Source organism: Candoia aspera, chromosome 4, assembly GCF_035149785.1.
Source record: "Candoia aspera isolate rCanAsp1 chromosome 4, rCanAsp1.hap2, whole genome shotgun sequence".
NCBI classification, from domain to species: domain Eukaryota; kingdom Metazoa; phylum Chordata; class Lepidosauria; order Squamata; family Boidae; genus Candoia; species Candoia aspera.
Genome location: NC_086156.1, coordinates 69,895,168 through 69,917,818, shown reverse-complemented (window position 1 = coordinate 69,917,818; position 22,651 = coordinate 69,895,168). Strand labels below are relative to the sequence as shown.

The 22,651-nt window shown below is 37.6% G+C and overlaps 1 protein-coding gene across 2 annotated transcripts in view; it reads right to left on the bottom strand.

Moving 5' to 3' along the window:
• The window catches only part of IMMT (inner membrane mitochondrial protein), a 31,881-nt gene that overhangs the window by 5,237 nt on the left and 3,993 nt on the right, over window positions 1–22,651 (bottom strand). Inside the window, exons 2-11 of one of the 2 annotated variants that reach the window (XM_063300407.1) lie at window positions 21,825–21,898; window positions 20,052–20,241; window positions 19,427–19,550; window positions 17,942–18,076; window positions 16,600–16,704; window positions 15,544–15,680; window positions 12,495–12,598; window positions 10,588–10,723; window positions 6,941–7,070; window positions 763–986 (exon numbers count right to left, since the gene is read on the bottom strand). In XM_063300407.1, the coding sequence (XP_063156477.1) occupies window positions 763–986; window positions 6,941–7,070; window positions 10,588–10,723; window positions 12,495–12,598; window positions 15,544–15,680; window positions 16,600–16,704; window positions 17,942–18,076; window positions 19,427–19,550; window positions 20,052–20,241; window positions 21,825–21,898 (1,359 nt within the window). The remainder of the gene's footprint in view (window positions 1–762; window positions 987–6,940; window positions 7,071–10,587; window positions 10,724–12,494; window positions 12,599–15,543; window positions 15,681–16,599; window positions 16,705–17,941; window positions 18,077–19,426; window positions 19,551–20,051; window positions 20,242–21,824; window positions 21,899–22,651) is intronic. The other variant, XM_063300408.1, reaches the window with a different exon arrangement.

Genomic DNA, 22,651 nt, shown 5'->3' with positions numbered 1-22,651 from the left:
GAAACTATCATCATCATGTCTCCATGGAAACGAGTGAGATCATTTAATGGTGCCTGCTGCTTGAAAAATGATCTATATAAGAAGCTAAGAGGGTTTCTGAAAACAAAATGAATACTTGAAATATAAAACAAGGTCTTTAACCAGATGTCCTATCAAACTCTTCACACACTTTTAGGAGGACAGGGCACTGTGTTAACAGCAGAAAAAATTCTAGAAGGAAATTAACTTTCCTGTTTCTGTCAATCTTGCCTTCAGGGGAGAATTTCTCCAACGTCTCCCAATTCTAGAAGGCCAACACTATGCAAAGGAAACTTCTGTGGCTGCTGTCTACCTGCACTTGAATGCTTTTTGACAAGCTCTGCAACTAACTTTTATTCTTGAGAAATGACCTCTTTCAAAAAAATTCCATCTTCCTCATCAAGGGAATGGAGCTGCAGTTTTTTCTGAGTGATCTGTAACACAGCACTTATTCAGTGTCGAGTTTGTCAGACACTGCTCCAGCTAGCTCCAATGATGCACTGATTTGGCAATATATGCCAGAAGCTGGACCTTGTGTCAAGGGTAGATTCCAGACACCATAAACACTGTAGTCGAACTGAAAGTTTGTACTCATAACCAAACCCCCATTGTCTAAAGTTCTACTTAATGCAGTCTTATTAAGCAAATGAACACTGAACAGGAATTCTTGCCCCAGTCACCAGAAGACATCGTGCATACAGACGACTCAAAAGTGTGCTAGTAAATTAAAAACTCCGGGGTTACCTTCTTATCCTGTTCAGTTTGGATTTCATTCTTATGACGTTCCAGTGCCTTTGCTACTGCCGACTCAAAAGCTTTTTTGTCTTCCAGTTTCTGCTTTTCCAGAGCTGTTTTAATGTGTTGTTGTTCTCGGACTCTCATATCTACCAGCTCCTTATTCAGCTGGTCTACACGTCGGTGGGCATGAGCAATAAGAGAGTTCAAGTCATCGGTTGTGAGCCGCTCAGCTGGAGAAGACATTTAGACAGATAAAAATTGATAAATCTTCACGTATTACTTTTCTGCATAAGCAGACTGAGATTGTTTCAGGTTCCCTGAACTTAGTACCTCCAGATAGTCTAAGCTTCAGTTCCCAATCCTTCCCAGCCTACATGGCCAACATGCAACTGAGACTTGAAGTCCAACATTACTGGGAAGAAGCAAGGAAAGGCTGATTCAAAATACTTATACTACTTCCGTTTATCAGAACTGAATGCTGTAACCTGCTTTGGGGTTGTTGTTGCTTTTTTTGGTAGCAAGAAGCAATGTACTGTAGATATATAAATATCTGTATGTTCCCAGTATTCTGGAAACAAAAGCATCAATGAAATCTATTCATTGAAAAAAAGACTTGAAGGTCCAGAGGGCAAGAGGGGTACGGTGCTTTTGCAGCAGTAAAGAAGTGTTTATGAAATGAAGCTTCTCTCATTTGAGTGGTCTGATTAGAGGTAGGAAGAGGAATTCATTTATGCCATCTCTTAAACGTTCAGAAACTTGACGGTCTACACACAATATGAAATAAAAAGGAAAACACCACTGACTTAATGGACTCAAATTCTTTTACACAGCAATCTCTACATCAGGAATAACCCAATAAATGCAGCTCCATAAAGAAAACAACACAGCAAAATAAATACATTAGTATTTTAAAATATATTTTAAGGACATAAATGATCTTTGAATAATAGTTAACTAACCACCGAGACAAACCTTTAGAGAGTTGTTAAAAATAATTATCTTTGAATATTCAACATGTTCAAATATTGATAAAAAATAGTAATAGCTTCTTGTAGCATAGTACCTTTAGATTAGTTGTTAAAAGAAGCTCTGTCTGTGTTCAGCTAAATAAAGGAACCATTAGAATATACCTATTTTTAAATTTCAGTGCAGCTTACCATCAAGGAATTTTATTTTTAAAAGTTATTAAGTCATAAATCATTTGATGAGTTTTTTTAAAAAAATATTTAACATTCTTAACATACACAATTCACAAAACAATATTTAAACTTAAAGAAAAAAATTAACAGAAACTAAAACAAAAGGGTTGCTTTCTTACAAATCCATACAAATTATTTGTATGAAAATAACGACACACACACCCATACCTTATAAAATAATAATTTGTAAGCAGCTCAAGAAAACAAATATGCATGTTGGAGCACAAAGTCACATGCGGCTGGTTTATGCTCACAACTGTGATTTGCAAAACAGAATATCAGCACAATTTTAAAGAAATGATTATGTAAGATGTAAGAAACAGAAATTTTTAAAATGCAAAGCAAGTGCATATGTATGCTTGCCACTTTATTCTCATGTTAAAATAAACAAGAGACCCATGATGTTTATACAAAGCACAACTATGTTAAGAACTCACCTATATCAGTTATCTCTGCAAGAGAAAATGAAGGTTTGAAGAAGTTAAATCAGATTCACAGTAGCAGATCAATGAGTTGTTACTAGTATTCAGAAGCCAAGAATATAGATACAAGTACACAGCTTGAAAATTAATAAAGAAGATAGTTAAAAATGCAAGATTGATATTAGCATGTGTTTATAGGCTTCACCCTCTCAAGTGTGTGTAAGTATGAGGGAATTCTCTACCATACCAGAATGCTGGGTACAATCCAATTCCAGCAATGTTTACCAATTCATTCTTCCAACTAACTCAGACTAACTCCTGCCCTTTTTTTTTTTTTTTAAAAAAAACATCCTTTCTGCTTCTTCCCCCAGCCCTAATTTTTGAATACTGCAGCATGATGAAGAAAAAACATGCAGGGTCTCCTTGGCATTTTGATTGCCCAATTATGGTTTTTTCCTTCTATAAACTATACTGTATATCTTTAGTTGCCTAATACATTATTTATCAGATTCACCTATTTGAGAAAGGAGGTAGATAGTATACACTAAAGTAGAGAATGTATTCATAACTTTTTTTCTAGAACCCTAATTTAAAGATACTACATTTAAAGGAATTATTGGGTTATGTATTCTCAGTATTTGTCAGTATCTGGCATGTACTTCCTAGTTGGCGGGATCACTTAGAAGGCAGCCTGTCATTTAGAGATCGTAGCTTGCATAGAATAGTGTGAGCTACAATGGTCTTAGTTGTGCTTGAGTCATACAGGCTAAAATGTGCTGAAATGTGCAGTCATACATGTTATGTGCTAATCATAAACCAGGAACCCTGCATATGTTGCAGACTTACTAAGAAGGGTAATTGAGTGCACTCTTCTCTGTCTTATTTGAAAACCTCAATGGACTAAAGCCATAATCAGTGGTCAACATTTAGGGGCCCTTCTGGGGATGAATATTGCATATGGAAAATTGCAACTTGGAATATAAGAGGAGTAAATGATAAAGGAGAGCTGGTTTGATGTAATGGTTAAGGCATCAGGCTAGTAACCAAGAGAAGAGACCATGATTTATAATCTCGCCTTAGGCACAAAACCATCTGGATGACCTTGGGCCAGTCACTTTCTCACAGCTCTAGGAATGAGGTAATGGCAAACCACTTCTGAAATCTTGCGAAGAAAACTGCAGGGATTAGTTCAGGCAGTCGCCAGCAGTCAACACTGAATCGAAGGCACACGCACACAAATGTTAAAGAGCATGAACTAACAAAATGAATGAAGAAAAATAGTCAAGTTCCTTGTCTGTGAAACTAAAAGGAATGGGAAGAAATAATGGATCTGGATGAAGGTGGTCTGATCTTATGGAGGATTAGAGATGACATTGGGGAAAAATTGTGCAACACTGCATTAATGCAATCCTGGGGAGATTGGATGGGACAAGAGAGCAAATAAAAAGTGATTGCACCATGCAGAAACCCAAGAATAAATGAAAATGGATGGTTACTATCTGAAAAATATCTTAGAAAAGTATCTGTTTCAAATCATGATTTAAGCATGATTTAAGGATGGCAAAAGATATTATAGGGACGCGGTGGCGCTGCGGGTTAAACCGCTGAGCTGTCGATCGGAAGGTCGGCGGTTCAAAACCGCACGACAGGGTGAGCTCCCGTTGCTAGTCCCAGCTCCTGCTCACCTAGCAGTTCGAAAACATGCAAATGTGAGTAGATCAATAGGTACCGCTTCGGCGGGAAGGTAACGGCGTTCTGTGTCGTCATGCTGGCCACATGACCCGGAAGTGTCTACGGACAACGCCGGCTCTAACGGCTTAGAAACGGAGATGAGCACCGCCCCCTAGAGTCGGACACGACTGGACTTTACGTCAAGGGAAACCTTTACCTTTACCTTTAAAAGATATTATACAATATGAATGGAGCAAAAAAGATGGCCACTAAAATGTAGTTAATGAGAACAAGGAACAATTAATATTAAAGGAGGTAGAGAAAATGTAACATGGCTTTAGTGGAAATAAAAAATTAAAAAAAACTGATTTGGAAGTGAGTTGGCCTAAACAGGGAGTCTCCAGGAAAGTGAATGGAATTAATAATAAAAGTAATTACATGATTTGGGTTGAAACAGAGAGAAAGAAGGAAGGGGTAATTTCAAGATTTAAATCAGAATGATGGTGATATGTTGAAATTGAAACAAATGCTATTAATAAAAATGTGAAAGTAATAAATGCTGTGAGAATGTGGAAAAATGGTACCTGTGCCTGTAGTGAGTCAGGGAAATGACCTTGAAGAACTGTTACATAAGCAAAAAGGGCTGAAACATTTCTTAAGTCCTGGGAAGCAAGATAGTATTCAGAAGAGACACAGGCAGACTCATTCATGATTCACTGAGGCTTAAGGGGGAGGGGAGGTAAAGGCCAATCAGGCTTGCACGATTCTGTTACTATAGCCTATCTGAATAAAGTATATAGTTCTAATTTTCCTGTGGTCAGTTTCCTGATCTGGTCTACCTTGTAGTGATGACAGTGGTTGATAACTGGAATATACAGTCAAGACCAGAAATATCTGAACAAGGATAACTGTTTTGGCATTTGGCCTCTGTACACTACCACATGGAAGTTGAAAGGAAACACACCGAGATGGGAACAAAGTCAGGACTTTCAGCTATAATTCAAGGAGGCTGACAAAAGTGGGGCACTAGCCATTCAGGAACTACAATTACAAAATATTTGTTGAGAGAACTGAAAATGCTTCTGCCCACCTTGTTATATGGAAGTGAGAAAGAGAGGTATCTCAAGAAGAAACAAAGTTGAATGGAAGGAAAATGGGCTACTTAAAAAATATGCATCACAAAGCAAGAAGAGGCAGGTTAAGAATGAATGGGGGATTAATGGGGACTGAATACAAAACCAACTAGTAGAAAAGTAAAAATGTTTGGTCACAGGCAGGATGAAGAACAACTTGCAACATAAGGAAGCAAGGACAGGTTGAGAGGAAGGAGAAAAATGAGCAAGTGGTGGAGGACATACAGTTAACAAAATATTCAAAAAGAAAGGTTAAATACTTAAAGATTAAAAGGCAGTATATTAATTGGTATATGGATATGATGGAGGGATATGATCTATACTTGTGCAAACTAGATGTACTTATATGTATTTCCTTTTCTCTTATTTCTGACCTTTTCTTTTGCTTACTGCTTTTCCTGGATTTGCGTAACAATGTTTACCAAAAAGACAATGTTATACATATGCATGGATGTATGTTAGCCATTTGGTACTGGAGGATTTGCAGCTAATTGCTGTTTTAGTGAATTATTAGTAGTATTATTTATTTGATTTATATACTTCATCATCCCAAAGGCGACCATAGTTCTGCAGAAAACATAGAAATCTTTATTGATTTATTTCAGTGAGGTTTTAATACTTACTTATGGCTGAACTGTTTATTTTACTGTTAACATTTGAGTATCATCATATCTCTTTTTAGAAGAAATGCAAATTAATATAAGGTGAAGAATATCTTCAACAATAGCAGCTTGTTGTTAGGAGGTTTTGTTGCTTATAATAGCCAGGCAATGGCTGATTTAGAAAGGAACAGAGGTTAAGAGTGGAATAGTAGAAAATATACTATAGATGGTGCCAGGTTCAATCCCTGACATCCCTAGAACTTTTAAAAGGTACTAGGTATTAAGTAAGAGCCTCGTGTGGCGCAGAGTGGTAGGCGGCAGCATTGCAACCAAAACTCTCCCTGCGACCCAAGTTCGATCCCAGCGGAAGCTGGATTCTCGGGTAGCCGGCTCAGGTCGACTCAGCCTTCCATCCTTCCGAGGTCAGTAAAATGAGTACCCAGCTTGCTGGGGAAGGTGACGACTGGGGAAGGCAATGGCAAACCACCCCGCTATAGTCTGCCAAGAAAACATCGCGAAACCAGCATCCCTCCAAAACGGGGTTCCTCAACCTTGGCAACTCTAAGCTGTGCGGACTTCAACTCCCAGAATTCCCCAGCCAGCCAGAGTTGCCAAGGTTGAGGAACCCTGCTCCAAAGGGTCAGACATGACTTGGTGCTTACACAGGGGACCTTTCACCTTTCACAGGTATTAAGTGGTAGTGACCTCTAACTCCTAGGACAACTGCTGTCTGTCATACATGAACGCCTTCCATACATCTAACTCCGTATAAATGTCGTGCTTAAAAGAGCAGTATGCCAGCAGGTGGTATTCTTTAATTGATGAGCTAGCACATTGTCTATATAGTTCTATTTTTTGGTTCTTCAAATAAGTATTGGAGGAGTGTGATTTTCTATAGCTTCTCAAAGTAAAGGTACATTGTATTCAGATGTAGCAGACTATTTCATTGCTGAGGAGTTTCACAAGGAAAACGTACTCATCTCAAGCCAAAAAGACAAGCAACCCAAAAAGTAGGCAAAGAAAGTACCCAAGATTAAGACCCCACAGAATTAAGTAGGTATCAATGTAAGAAGCTAAATCAGTCCTAAAAATCAAGCATACAAATTGAGATGTTTGTCATGACGTCAGCTATTTATGTATTTTATCATCTTACTTACTTAGCCCCTTCCAACCAGGCTGAATGTCAGGAGTAACACTATCCAGCTCTCTCTGAAATTCTTCTCTTGCTTTGGTTACAAGCTCATGGTATTGTGTTACTATTTTAGCCTCCGACTGTGCTGCTTGTACCTACAGAACAAAAAGAAAAAGGCTTAAAATCTCAAGCAGAGTTCAGTCTTATGTTTATAAACAATACCAAGCAGTAGAATCAGGTATCACAGGAATATCCAGTGACAGAACAGTGAAGCAAGGACTCAGTTCGCAACATTTATCAATTACTTGAGCCCTTTGTGATTATATACAGAACTCCTTCTGCATTATTAGTCCAGCTGAACATTAGAGTTAAGGTTGAATCCTTAAAATGTGCCTCCTGGCAGCACAGTCAATTCAGGGAGAGGCAGGGAAATTATTCTGCAAAACACCTTGTAGTTGTTTTTAATGGGAGGCAGTTTTATCACATGAATTCACTTGAATATGCTCATTTCAGAACAGAAACAGAACACTTAATATTGCCTGACATGAAAAACACATTAAGGAAGCAGATGATAAAACACTAAAAAATAAATAAAAGCAGAAGAGTTACATTTTAACAGAAAACCTGTATTTCGACAGAAAATACTCATTTTATTCCCCTTTTGCAAAAAGAAAAAGCACTCTGTCAGGAATATAAGCATGTCATCGATTTAACTACAAACCCCAGAAACAAAGATAGACAGGCAGAGGTTTCCAGTTGCGTTACCACAGACCTCCACTCCTCAGATCTTGTCTGACTACGACAGGTTCTACCAACTATAGCAGTCATAGTCAAGACTCTTCACCACTGTGATTTGCCCATCCCACATACAATTTTCAGAAAAGCATCATATGGGCAAATGGTCCATTTCTGAAGGTGAGGTAGAAGATTCATTGAGCTCTACTATTCTCATTTGTCCAATATTTGTTTCATCCAAGAAGGATCTCTGCACCTCCCCGAGGCACGGTAGCCTAGTTCCCCATCCCAGGACTATAGAGAGTCTATGAAGAAAAAAGACAGGCTGACTATCTGTATCTGTGGTTCTCAGGAGGGTAATGAATGTTACCCATACAACCTGCCTTTTTTCCCACTGCTGGTGTATCTTAGCTTCCAACTGATGGAACTGAATGGAAGGGCATCTGCTCCAAAGAACAAATGTGAAAAAGATTCAATCCCTGCCCAGGGAAAAGACACGAACGTCCATTCTCTGACTGTAGTTCTATGAACGTCTGAGGAGCTCTGTGTTCAGGCATACACTTCATGCACAATTATTAGGCAAGTTGGATTTTTGAGGATGAATTTCATTATTGAACAACTACACTGCTCTCAGTCAATCCAAAATGTTAATAAACCTCAAACCTGAATATTTAAGAAAGTAAAAGTGAGGTTTTGGCTTTCTTAGGAGCATATCTATGTGTGCACAATTATTGGGCAACTATTAGTGTGCAGAATTATTATGCAACTAAATGAAAAACAAAAATTCCATCTCTCTCATTTATTTTCATCTGTTAAAGTGAGAATAATAAACGAACTCAAAATTTACAAATAAACATTTCTGACATTTCAAACAAAAGATCAGTGACCAATATAGCCACCCTTCTTTGCAATAACCGTCATAAGCCTTCCATTCATGGAGTCTGTCAGTTTCTTGATCTGTTGATGGTCAACCTTTTGTGCAGCAGCAACCACAGCCTCCCAGACAATGTTCAGAGAGGTGTACTGTTTTCCTTCACCATACATCTCCCATTTGAGAAGGGCCCACAAGTTCTCAATAGGGTTTACGGCAGGTGAGGAAGGGGGCCATGTCATTATTCTTTCATCTTTGAGGCCTTTACTGGCTAGCCACGCAGTGGAGTACTTTGATGCATGCGATGGAGCATTGTCCTGCATAAACATCATGGTCTTCTTGAAAGATGCAGACTTTTTCCCGTACCACTACTTGAAGAAAGTGTCTTCTAAAAACTGGCAGCAGGTTTGGGAGTTGATTTTAAGTCCATCTTCAACCCGAAAAGGTCCAACTAGCTCATCTTTAATAATACCAGCCCATACCAGTACCCCACCCCCACCTTGCTGGCATCTGAGTCGAAGTGGAGCTCTGTGCCCGTTACTGATCCAGCCACGGGCCCATCCATCTGGTCCGTCAAGAGTCACTCTCATCTCATCAGTCCATAAAACCTTTGAAAAATCTGTCTTCAGATATTTCTTGGCCCAGTCTTGCCATTTCAACTTACGTGTCTTGTTCAGTGGTGGTCAAGTTTCAGCCTTCCTTACCTTGGCCATGTCTCTGAGCACTGAACACCTTGTACTTCTGGGCACTCCAGGTAGGTTGCAGTTCTGGAATATGACAGCACTGGAGGATAATGGCTTCCTGGTAGCTTCACGTTTGATTCTTCTCAAATCCTTGGCAGTTAATTTGTGTCTTTTTTTTCTCAACACGTTTCTTGCGACCCTGTTGACTATTTGCAACAAAACGTTTGATGGTTCTGTGGTCACGCCCCAGTATCTTAGCAATTTCAAGAGTGCTGCATCCCTCTGAAAGACTTTTTACAATTTTTGACTTTTCAGTCAGCTAAATCTTTTTGGCCCATTTTGCCTGAGGAAAAGCTGCTGCCTAATAATTATGCACACCTTGATATAGGGTGTTGATCTCCTCAGGCCACACCCTCCCTCATTACACAAATACACATCACCTGATATGCTTATATCCAATAAGCATTCAGGTTTATACAGCTTGGAGGTGGAAAATATGCATTAAAATGACAATATGGTCAAAATACTCACTTGCCTAATAATTGTGCACACAGTGTAGGAGCCCACTATGTGTCTGCACGGGCAATCACTCAAATAGCACCAGTTACAATTAAGGAATTTGACTTTTTTGCTTTTGAAGCAGCAGCAATCTTTCACATATTCCCAGCTCTCGTCCTAGGTTTTCACTGTCTAACCTATGATTCCTCTAAAAGGATAATTTTTAAAAATACTTAAGTTAGAAATACACAAAAACAAGAGAGATGAGATACTGTTCCGCACAGAAAAGGCAAAGGCAATGGTAATTACCAGTAATTCACAAAAATGAAAGACTTTTGAAACAAGGAAACTGAAATTAGCTCCTACTCATCTATTTCTCAGCAAAATGTTATTTTATTTATTTAATCATAATGTAGTTCATTATGGGAAAATATATCAACTTATTCCTTAGATACCAAAAAATAAATCAATTTTTAGTATTAAAGTTCACTGAAATATTCATAACATCAATGAAAATCTATAAAACTTCCCCCCGAAGTTAGGTTGGGTCCATCCCTGCTATTGTTCCGGAAGTCCCCCAAGACCTGGTTATATCACCAGGCCTGGGGTCCCAGGGGATCGGAGACCACCTTCAATGGCTCCACTGCAGTTGATCTTTTTACTCTCTCCATGTGGTTTGTATATTTAAATTTTTGATAATACTTTTACTTTTAATAATGACTTTTTATATTTTTATACTGACTGCTTTTTATTTATTTGTATTTGCATGTAATTGTTGTTTTATTGAATGTTGCACACCACTCAGAGTTGCTTTTTGCCGGATGGGTGGCCTTATAAATGTGATAAATAAATAAATAAATCCATCCCAGTTTTGGCTGAGTTTACCTTTTTGACGACACTGTCCAGATCCGTGATCATACGATGAAGGTTCTCTTCTGCGGCCTGTACGTGAGGCTTGACCCCAGTTATGAGAGACTTCTTGGCATCATCAATCACTCCTTTCATTTTCTCTAATTCTTCTCTAAATGAAACAAGAAGCCATCAATTACACCAGCATGCACTGTTTGTTCAAGCAAAAAGATGATGAAAATCAAATCTGTAACTACTATGTGTGGTATCTAGAAAGCAAGGGTCATTAACCCTTTTAGGCAGCAGTCATCCCTGCATAATTTCACACACGATGTCATGGGTGCCAAGATTTAAAAAACGTAGTTTAATAAAATGAAAATTACATATATTTACATATTTACATACATCATTCCCCTGAGGTAAGGTTAGCCCCCATCCCTATCAGCCTTTAAAACATGGTTTTTCCAGCAACCTTGGGGATCCCATAGGAACAGGAAGCCTGTGAGATGGTTGTATTGTGTTTAAAATGTTGTCCATTCTCCTGCAATCTTGGCTTTTATTAATGTCTAACTGGTTTTTACAGTTGTTTATATTTGTTTTTAGCTGTCTGTTTTTGTTGTACACTTCCCAAAGTCACATTTGTGAGATGAGAGGCTATATAAATTTGCTTAAATAAATAAATATTTTTGAACTGGACAAAATTTATTCTCACGTGGAAACAGAGATCCCACCAAATTGGGTAGTACAAACTTTTTAAAAATAATTTGTTTTTAATGAGGTCGTTGGGTATTATCTACATATAGTCCTCAGTTAACGACCACTCGTTCAGCAACTGTTCGAAGTTGCAACGGCGCTGAATGAGCGGTACTTACGATTGGGCCTTGAAATTCCAATTGTCTCAGCACTCCTGCAGTCACATGATCACTATCTGGGCGCTTGGCAACCTGTGGAGTCCTTGGTGCTCTCTGAGCCTTGTTGTTTTCTTGCAGACGTTTCATTGCCAGACTAGGCAACATCTTCAGTGCAAAGAGGGAGTGGGCCTTGCTCTCAGTTTATATACAGTGGCTTGCCCTGCTTGTGCTGGTAGGGGTTGTTCTCTCCTTGGGAGTTCTTTGATTGGGCTGTTTGCTGCTTGGTTGATTGCCTGAGTTAATAGTTCCTTGATTAGGGTGTATTGTGCTGTTTGATGGTTCATCTGGTGTTAATCCTAGTGTTGATTTGTGCATATCTGGGTGTTGATTGCTGGCAAGGGAGTGTACTGGTTTTTTGGCTTTTACCTCAGGTAAACAACATCTACATACCATTCAAAAGAGACAATAGAAAAGCCAAGCCAACCATCAGCAGCCACTAACCTGCCTGCCAGCTTGTTTGCAAGCCACCTGGGACTTGTAACTTCCTGCCAGCTTTCCAGTGACTTTGCTTGCTTGATGATTTGCAATCCTCACTTGATGATGGCAATGGGAATTGCTGGGATTGCTGTTGCTAAGTGATGCAGTTGAGTGACGTCACACTTTACAACCACATCACTTAGCAACAGAAATTCCAGTCCCAATTACCGCTGTTAAGCAGTACTGCACTGCACATGCTAACCCTTCTATAATTATATTTGAATTGTGTAATTGAAATGGAAAAAGCTTAAACTGTTGATCCCAGTCACTGACAAAGTTCACATGTAACACCAAGCCAGAGTTTACTTAACCATATTTGATGAAGCCAAAATTGGCTGGGGTTATACTTTACTTTAAACTGTAAGTAGTTTAGAAACCATAACAGCTGGGATAACTACCTCCAGTCCAAATAAACTATAGTTTAGTTCATTGTGTAAACTCAGCCATTGACTATTGAAACTAAAATCTAAAACAAAACTCTACAATTGCTATTTTTTTATAGTTCAAGTATTATTTTATTTTTTAATCTTCTCAAATGTTATCTAGAATACTCACTTGGCCTTTAATAGGATATCTGCAGCTTCATCCACAGCTTTCCTACGATCCTTCAATGCTTCCTCCAAAGTTCGCCACTGAGCTGCCTTTTTCTCACTTGGAACCTAACAAGATATGCAAGATAACCATTTTAATTATTTCAGATTAGCACATCGGTGGCACAGATTATCCAAACCCTTTTAGGTGTTCCTCCTACCTTTCAGAGGATGTACAAATTTGCTAGCTCACTCTAAAAAGTGGCTTTCATTCAGCAACGAAATGCGTACGTTTACAAAACCAAAAAACATCTTGGCTTCTTCCAGATCAGGCAGACCCCAATCAACAGATTTGCACTGTCTTCATTCAGAAATATATCTGTTATTAGAGCATACCACTGACAAAAGATGCATTAGAAAACTTTGATACTGAGCATCTAGTCATGCTGAATGGAAGAAGTCCATCACTACATTGCTCTTCTTAAGCACCTTTTCCAGGAAGATCAGTCCCTAACCCAGCTCTTCACTTTCCCAGTGGTGCACTCACTGCCACTGTAAGTCTATCCATCTTGCTGCTGGTTGGCCTTGGTTGCTGGTTGGCCTCTTTTTCTCTTTCCTCCCACCGTTCTCAGCATTACAGATTTCTCAAGACTGCTATGGTCTTTACATAATGTGTCAAAATATGGTAATTTGAGCCTGGTCACTTGTGCTTCAAGTGAGAACTCCAGACTGATTTGTTCTTTGATCCATTTGTTTGTTTCCATGGCATTCTCAGGAGTCCTCTCCAACACTAAAGTTCAAAAAACTCCTTCTATCCTGATTCTTCAAAGTCCAATTTCTGCTTCCATAGAACGTCAGAGGAAGAACCACTGCCTGCCCAATTCTGACCTTTAAAGGTACAGATACATCCTGGCATCTGAGTATCTTTTCCAAGACGTTCACTGCTACTCTACCAAGTGCTAGTCTACAGCATATTTCTTAACTGTTGGCTGATCCTAAAATTTTGATTGTAAACCGCCCAGAGTCCCTTTTTCGGGGGAGATGGGCAGTGATGGAAATCTGAAATATAAATAAATATAAATAAATAAATGAACTATCCACTGCTTCAATATCTTCATTGTCAATTCTACGGCTGGTTGCTATACCTGTTGTTACTAATTTGGCCTTCTTTATATTTAGTCTTAGCCCTACTTTTTTCACTCTGCTCCTTGAGTTTCATTACTAGAGCTTCCAGATCATTTACATGTTTAACTATCAGAGTACTGTCATCAGGATGGTGCAGGTTATTGATGTTTCTTCTTCCAATCCAACCTCCTCAGGATATACTGAGAATGTAAGTTCAATAAATATGGAGAGAGCATACAGCTTCATCTCAGCCCTTTGCCATGTTCTGTCTGGTCTTCCTGTTCAGCAAAATGAGATGTTCTGGGATTCCCTTTTTCCTAAGGACATTCCACAGATTGACAAGATCAACACAATCAAAGGCACTTCTATAATCAACACGAATAATTATATTTCTCTTATAAAACAGAAGATGGAAGATGACCTTGATGGAAATATGTAAGAACCATTAGCTAAGCAAAGGGGGCTGAAACATTTTTAAGCCCTGAGAAACAAGATAATCTTTGGAAGCGGCTCCGGCAGACACCTCCCTGATTCACTGGGATGTAAGGTGGGGGAGGTGGGGGAAAGTACAGCATAATCAGACTTGCAAGATTCTGTTACTATAGCTAATCTCAATAAAAGTAGTTCTAGTCTTCCTGTGGTGTTGATTTCCTGGTCTGATCTACCTAGTGGGGTTGACAATTTGGTATAATTCGTTTTGGTAATCTCTGGGCTTCTCAATTATCCAGCATGCATTACCAGAAATATCTCTTGTTCCTCAGCCTTTTTTAAAACCACCTTGAAGATCTGACATCTCTCTTTCTGTGTAGGGCTCTAATCTGTGTTGGATGATCCTAAACATTATTTTCCTACCGTGTGAAATTTAGTATAGTATAGACCAGCCTTTCTCAACCTTTTGATCCTGGAGGAACCCTTGAAATATTTTTCAGGCCTCAGGGAACCCCTGCACATTCAGGCCCAAATATGGGCCAGAAGATACAAAATTATTATACGTGTTTCACAGGTAGGCCTGTATATATGCATCAACAGTGTTCTTAAACTAAAAATAAAGAATGAAACTTACCTCTTTAATGTGAAGTTGCCCGAATGTGAAATAATTTTTTAAATAAATCAAGATCTCCCAGGGAACCTCTAGTGACCTCTTGTGGAACCCAAGGGCTCCACCAAACTCTGGTTGAGAAACCCTGGTGTAGACAGATAATAAAAGCATATGGCCAAGATATCTGCTTTGCGCAACCATACTAGCAATATTCGTATAGGTATGATCGGCAACATGGTAAGAACTATTAATTTGGTGGTTACACCACTGATCTTCCTTAGCATGTAAGACAGGTTTCTCATCTTCAGGAAAATTATTAAAAAATGATTGCAGGGGGAACGTTGGCCCTAAAATTGGAGAAGAAAGGCCATAGGTTTCAAGATAATGAAGAACTGCTACTGAAAAAAAGAAATGCTAAACTATTAATTACATGTATAGATAGATGGATGGAAAGAATGAAAGAATAAAAAAATGAAAACGATGATGGAAAAATATAAACTGAAGGCAGTCATATCATATGGGCGGTTGGGGTTTGGGGCTCCTGCCAATTCAATTCAGGTAAAGAATATTCTGGAACATTGAGGTAAAAGAGGCACAAACCTATCCATGTGATGCACAGAAGGTGGGGGAGTTGGGGAAGGTTCCCTCCACCAGATGACAAAAGTTTGCCTTCTAGTCAGAAGAGGTTTAGTTAACCCTTTCCTGCCAGCTCCCTTTTCAAGTGCCTAAGAACAGTGTATCCTCCAACAGACTATGGAGAATCGTGTATTCTGTGACAGAATCCCACCATCTGCATCCATTTTTGTCTGTAGAGATGCATACCATATTTAACAGCCTTTCCTTAGCTATTAAAAATATAGAAACATAACCTACAAAACTGTAACATATAATAAAAATAAAACATGCGCACCTCCGAATTATCCATAGCTTCTTTCAGTTTCTGAGAATGAAGACTGACTGCCTGGACAGCAGCTTCCTGGAGAGTAACTGCTTGCAAAGTGATACGAGCGGTGCTATTCAAAGCGCTTTCCAAGGATGCTGCAAGTGCTGGGAAGGGAAAGGCAAAAAACTGTGATTAATTTTATTGATCATTCACCTTACATAGTTTAACTTAATCTTCCAGTTTAGTTTTTATATCTTTTTTCATGGTTCCCTTCAAATTAAAACAAACAAGGATCGGCATTTGATTATAACTTTTCATGACATGCAGACCTGGAGGTATGGTTAACTACTTGCAGACAAGTTAAGACCAGAAGCCCAATTTAAATGTTTGAACTTGGCCATCTGTCCATTCTGAGTTGTCTGCAAGTACTTGAAAGTTCCAGATCCGCTCACCATGGCTTTGTATTTATGGGATACTTCTGCTAGACACAGGTCCATGGTTCTGAACTGCATTTTGGTGCACCAATTTGCCACCTCATAGGAAGCAATAAGGATAAACTAAACAGAAGGCATACTAAAATAGCCTATTAATCTGATTCTAATCAGAGTATCTTTAAATGCTATAAAATGAATATGAACCACATAAATTATTATTGTTATAATTATTTCCAATAGAGTCGACACTGCCTTGATGACACATCATCAATCAATCAATCAATCAAAATATTTGATTGCCATACCTGGTGATGGCTAGAGCCCTAGAGTGACTTCTGATGGACCTGTTATACTCACGGTCTGACAAAGAACTCTTGGCCATGTAGATTCCATCACATTTTTACTTCTATTGTATTTATAACTGTTCTGGCTTTAATTCTATTTTATTGTAAACCGCCCAGAGTCCCTCCTTGGGAGGGAGACGGCTGGTGATAAAGTTTGATAAATAAATAAATAAACCAACCACATAAATTAATTACCTTTTCAACGAGTGAAATCAAACATTCCATTAAGGTTTTGTAGAGCTACTGAAAATTAGAATCATGTTTTTGGAATTGGGTAGAAGTAGCCACACTATTTGCTCACATACCCTTAACTTTATCTTGCTCTTCTTTCTCTTGTTGTGCTAGGCGAGCTGCAACCACTTCAGGTGGTCTTTCTTTTACAACAGCATCACCACGATGGTGTTCTTTACCTAGACAGAGATGTTTTTCAACAAAACACTGAAAGGAAAACCAAGACTAAGCAAAGTTGATTCTTAAGAAAATGATGTCCTTGTTAGATTTCAGTAACCGCCTGTGTGCTGGAAATGCATTTTGCAGGTATTAGATGTCCTCCTAATACCTGGTCATAAACCAGTTAGCAGTAATAATTTGATGATTATGGAGTTATGAATGGCCTTCAGTCATTCTGAAAGCATTCACACAATTAGGTATAAATCTTGAAATAACAGTGTGAACAGGGACTCACATTTCTGCTCACCCTGAAAATAGCATGAAAAGAAGCTTTTAATCCTTCCTGGATCTGGGGAGATAGTGATAAAATCTATGCACTGACACTGAGCTATGGAGAACTCAATGTAAGCATGGGAAAACTCCCCACTCCTTCCAACTACAGAGTACAGAAAGAGACAGGAGTTGCTCTTTGTGATGGTGCATTTTCCTCTGGTTCTTAAAATAAAATTTGGGCCTGTGTTTTGGTAGTGGGAACTGAAGTATCTTGGGACAATTTGGTCAGCTAGTGCCAAAATGAAATTCTTCTTGCACCTTCAATTCCTAAATTGAGAACGAAGGGACACAATTTGAAAGTGGAGATTCTGGCAGCCTGGGGGGAAAGCCTTACAAAACATAAGATTCATTCAAGAAAACCTATTAAAAATTGATAACAGAAAAAGCAAAATCCTGGTAACCACAAATCTTAGCTTACTACCAAAGACAATCAACAGCAGTGGACTACAGTAACCTTTATGGACACTACCGTAACCTGCAACTGTATTCCTTTTTGTTCCCCTGGATTTTGATTTAAAATTTGGTAAGGCCAGAAGAAACTAATGAAATTGCTTCAGGGTAGGATCCTACCTACATACCATCCTCAATTGACCAATTCTTTATCTAGATAAAAGAGTAAACAGCATTCTTCATTATCTGTATTGAAAATGATGCTCTTGTTATCATCTAATTTCAAAGAGAAATTGAAGGACATTCATTCAGTTAAGAAAGTACTCCTCCAAGGAGGGGGAGAAGTACATAAAAGTAACTCTTAAACCTCTGTTTTGTTATGGCATCTAAGTACTATGACAGACTCAATGAATTCTTACTAAATTACAAAGAATTTCTTTCTCAATAAAATTTCTTTAAAGAGAGTTTTAAAAATAGTTACACAAGCAGTAAGTACAGTGAAAATTTATATTGTCTGCAGATAACAGACAATACCTAAGTCAGGAGGTTTTTGCTTTCCTTCAAAATGAACGTGACTTTTGTTGCATTCCTCCTCCTCCTGCATTCCTGGAGCTGGAACTGACAATGCTTCACCTGTTGCTGAGATTATGTGAGCGACTTCTGAGCCTGCTGTAAATATTGATGATAAATAGACTTAGGGGGTTGGTTAGTTGTAAAGGCAACACATTTCTTCCAGTGGCAATTGAACTTTTTAGAGCTAAGGTAACCTGATTTTTACTCCATGGTGAGCAATTCTGCCTTTATTAATATATAATGTCCCATGCTTCTTGATTCATCTCTAATGCTTTATTGTGCCTTAAAGGCACAATTAGCAGTTTCTTCTAATAGCTGTTTGCATGTGAAGTTGCCACCTGAGATACTGATTGAAATTAAATTTTGGGAGCAATTCTTTAGTCCAACTTGTTCTTGGAGAACAATTCAACTCTTCCTGTAAAAAGCCATCTTTCCTGTCATGGCCTGTCAGCCCAATCACCAATAGCAATTGGCTTGGAGTCAACTATTTCCAAAATAAAGCAATGTGTTTTAGATCTTGATTTGTAAACCAGCAGATCCAGTGTTCCAAATTCTATCTTAGAGAATTTTTATCTCAATCCTTTTGCTGTTCTTAACTATTTTAAGAAACTTTCCCCCTCATGCTGAAAAGTATTCTGATTAGCAGGATTTAACGCCCTGCCACCAAACCTGTGGAAGGGCAGTTTAAAAATATTTCCCAATGAGATCATAACCGCATATGCTCAGAAATAACTGAATCAATAACTCATGTAGCTGAATCAGTAGTCATGTTCTCTTGCACTGTCCCTTATATCAAGATTGGCAATTGATTCTGATGTACCCCCTTTTGGGTGAGTAAAAGGTTAGTCTGAGTGCCAAGGCTATACACTTTTTATTAGCAGGTCTCTCCACTGGTATTTCTAAATTTTCTTCTACTGTAGCCGCTATGAGAAGGCAATGGGTTCAACCTTGTTTAGGCCTGGAATGCCTAGATGTCTGGGGATCTAAAAAGATACCCAATGCTATTTACTCTCTTACTGCTGTTTATATACACATATAAAAATACTTTACCTTAATGAATTTAACCTATTTAATCTATTATATATTATTTTTCCTTCTCTTTAATTAGTCTCACAAATTTCTATTTTTTTTCCTTTTAATTTGTTCTTTGACCATAAATAAATAAATAAATAAATAAATAAATTTTCTGAAGATTCTTGGTTCTTGTATTTACTATATAATACTTTTAACCTTTTTAACAATTTCACAGATAAAATATTTTTGGAAGTAGTATTTTGACAGCAGAAGTTAACGGCAAGCACTGAATATAAAAGGACAGGTAATATTCTCTAGAGAAAAATAGATTTTTAAAATAACAATTAGGTTCAAGATCTAAAAATGTTACATTTTTCATAAATAGGACATTCCTGCCCAGTTGGTTTTTTTAGGGCAATAGTCTGTTGTTACCTTCTTTTTCTTCATTAGTGACTAAAGGAGTATCTGTTTTGCTCTTTGGAGATCTGGTAGCTGGTTGTTTAGATTCTTTCACTACTTCTGCTACAGAAGAGATCTTTAATGGAGCTGGCTGTATCTGTGGGAAAAAAACATTTAGTTCTGTTAGTTAGTTAGTAGGTTTTCCGATTGTAATTTTAATCTTTTCATCTGTGCTTTGTCATCATGGGGATTGATAAGATGTTCCCACCTGACAGAAATATTTTCCTCTTGCCACAGTACCTAGTGACATGACATAACTTCACCATGAATTCCTTCTCAACTGTGAAGTAAACAAATTTCACTAGGGAAGAATTTCATTTTCAAGGGCAAAAACTAAACCCTAAAGTTAAGACAAGCTAAAAGCTAACAAGCTAAGAAAATGATCAGAAGCCAGCAAAGCCTTCGACCAATGCTTCATCAAGGGGATTCTCAAAACCACATAATCTTTTTGTGATATTCTTATGTATTCTAGAAAAAAATGGTATTCTGAACAGTTAGGGGTTTTGAATTACATATTAATACTGTATTCAAAATCCTAAGTATAATTTAAAATTGGGGAAACAAAGCATACGCTACTTCAACAAAAGGAGAAACTTACCGGTTTCTTTGGTGTTGAAATATTAGAAGGAAGAGGACCCAATACCATTTCAAACAAGTTGCTGGAATAAGGGATTGTCTTCTCCACATTTTCCCGGAAGGATGGGTCATAATTTGCATATAAAATAGTTCCACCTATTCCTCCGCCAACAAACAAAACACTGGCACCAATTATTTTCCCTGCAGAGACACTGTTTAAACAAGAAAATAAACATGAATGTTTTTTGGATGTAATTAAAAAAACACAGAGTATCAGACACATGTCAGGAAGTTTTACTCTCCTCCAAATGTCTTCCTAGGTTAACCTGTTAACAAGCAAAGTCTTAACTGTCTACATGTGATTATAAACATCACAGATCTTTGCAAAGATATGAAAGAAATGTCTTACAAGGCATGACATAAACACTATTCCCAATAATGTATAAAATATAACCCAATGTATTACAACTAAGGCTGGATCTGAAGGCAAAAAAGTGCTTGAAAGCAAGCTAGGACACCAATGCAGCATCTGCCAGTAACTCCTCAGCGCAGCTGCTTCTCCTCCCAGGAGAGCACAACTGCCCTCTGCAACATCAGTACAATTCAAGGAAAAGCCCTTTTCCCTCTTTCTCAACTTATTAGACACATAACAAGGAAGCTGTGAATGAAGCTTCCCCAAATGCAATTTATGAGTAGTCACAGGAAAGGATTGGCTGTTCTGCAAAAGCAGTAAGAAATGTCCTTGGTGCACCTAACAGAGCTTTTGTGTTTCACTGGTTCTTCTAAAATAGGTTCTGCTAACATTTCTATCAGAGGTTCCTTTGCATTAAAGTACTCAAAGGGCATCAGCATGACAGTAAATATAAACTGCCTTCTATAGAAACAATGCAATTTTCATATGTCACATTTCTATACCGTAAATCAAGAAGTTAGATATGATTCGGAAAAAACGTATTTCAAACATTATTAATGTCTCTAAGATGTCTGAAAAGCATCTCTCTCCTTTAAGTGAAAATATCCAATACATGGAAAAATAAGAAGTTGGCAGAATAGACGTCATTACAAAAAACATTTACTAGTTTCTAATTTTATTTCTTCTAAATTAAATTGCAATATTCTACAAAGTAACCTGGAGGTAACTTTAACAAACCTTTATGAAAATTCAGAGTATCAAGAACAGAATTCTGCTATTAAGATATAAATAAATATTATGGTATCACAGGCTTATTCTACCACTAGCTAAAACCTTATCATAATAGTTCTGTATATATATTACTATACAATATCAGATTATATTTTCAATGAAGGACAATTAATGCCTCCCCCGTAATCTCACCTATTATTTTCAAATTGATATTCCCAAGCAAGTTATTATTAAAATTAAAAAAACAGTAAAATTAAAAATCAAAAGACTTCAGCCAGTGTTGAAATCTAAAGTGAAGGAGACAAAAAAAAAAAAAATCTGAGTAGGGAACTCCATTATCTAGCTAGAAATCAAATGGTATATGAAATGTGAAGGCTGGCTTTCCCAGAAGATATATAATAATGTTGGAAGCACAATAATTAGTTTGTCTTGCATATCATTTGTTTTGTGATTTTGTTTCTTTTTCTTGTATTCAATAAAAGAGGACACACAAAAATGTGTTTTTAAAGTCCAATGCACTGTTCCGTCACAAAAAAGAATACCCTAAATCTCCCAGCTAGTATAGGCGATTGTACAGGATGCTCAGAGGAAGGCTCCCTGTATCACCTCTAGTGAGAACTAATTTAAAAAGCCCGTTATGAATCTACTTACCCAGATTCTCCAGATGTGGCATATCCACGAGACAGACGTGAAGAACGGAGTGAACTTTTACTACACAGACAATTCTAAAAAAAATGGAATATGCTATGAATAATGACTCAATTCAAACTCATTTCAGGTAACCCATACTTATCAATCTTTAAAATCCTGTTTGCTATGACAGCAGCCTTGCAAATACTTCAGCTTCTGTGAAGATTATGTATGACATTTTGGTAGCATAAAACCAGAAACAATTTAGAATTATTTTCTGCAACCTTGAAATATTTTTACTTGCTAAAAGTAGATATGAAAACAAGAACTTAATCTGATTAAGACATATACAAACCTTTCCAGATTTCATCCCAAGAACTATAAATAATTTCCATCTCACATTCAGAAACCTCTTTTTGGCATTTGGTTGTTGATATTATTGTTAATTTATACCCCCTTTTTAATGCCTTGCTTACATTCAATTAAATTACTACAACACAAGTTATGTTAGGCTATCCTAATTTTCCAAAGTTTGAATGGTGCAAAATACAGCAACTAGGCTACTGCCAAACATTACTATGATTATTACCATATTAAAAAATCAAACTAGTTCTCAATTTTTCAGGATCAGTTTAAGGCAGGGTGATATAATTTAAATAACTGGAACCATTTTTTTCCAACCTTCAAACTTAAAACACCTATCTTTAAAAATGAAAAAAGTTCATTCTGCAAGGGTGTTACTTCATATATACACAAAATGTTAGACAAGCTTTCACACATGTGCCAAGTAACTTTTTAAAGTCTTAGATTCCAATGTTCTTACCAGAGGCTTCAAAAAAAAAAACCCC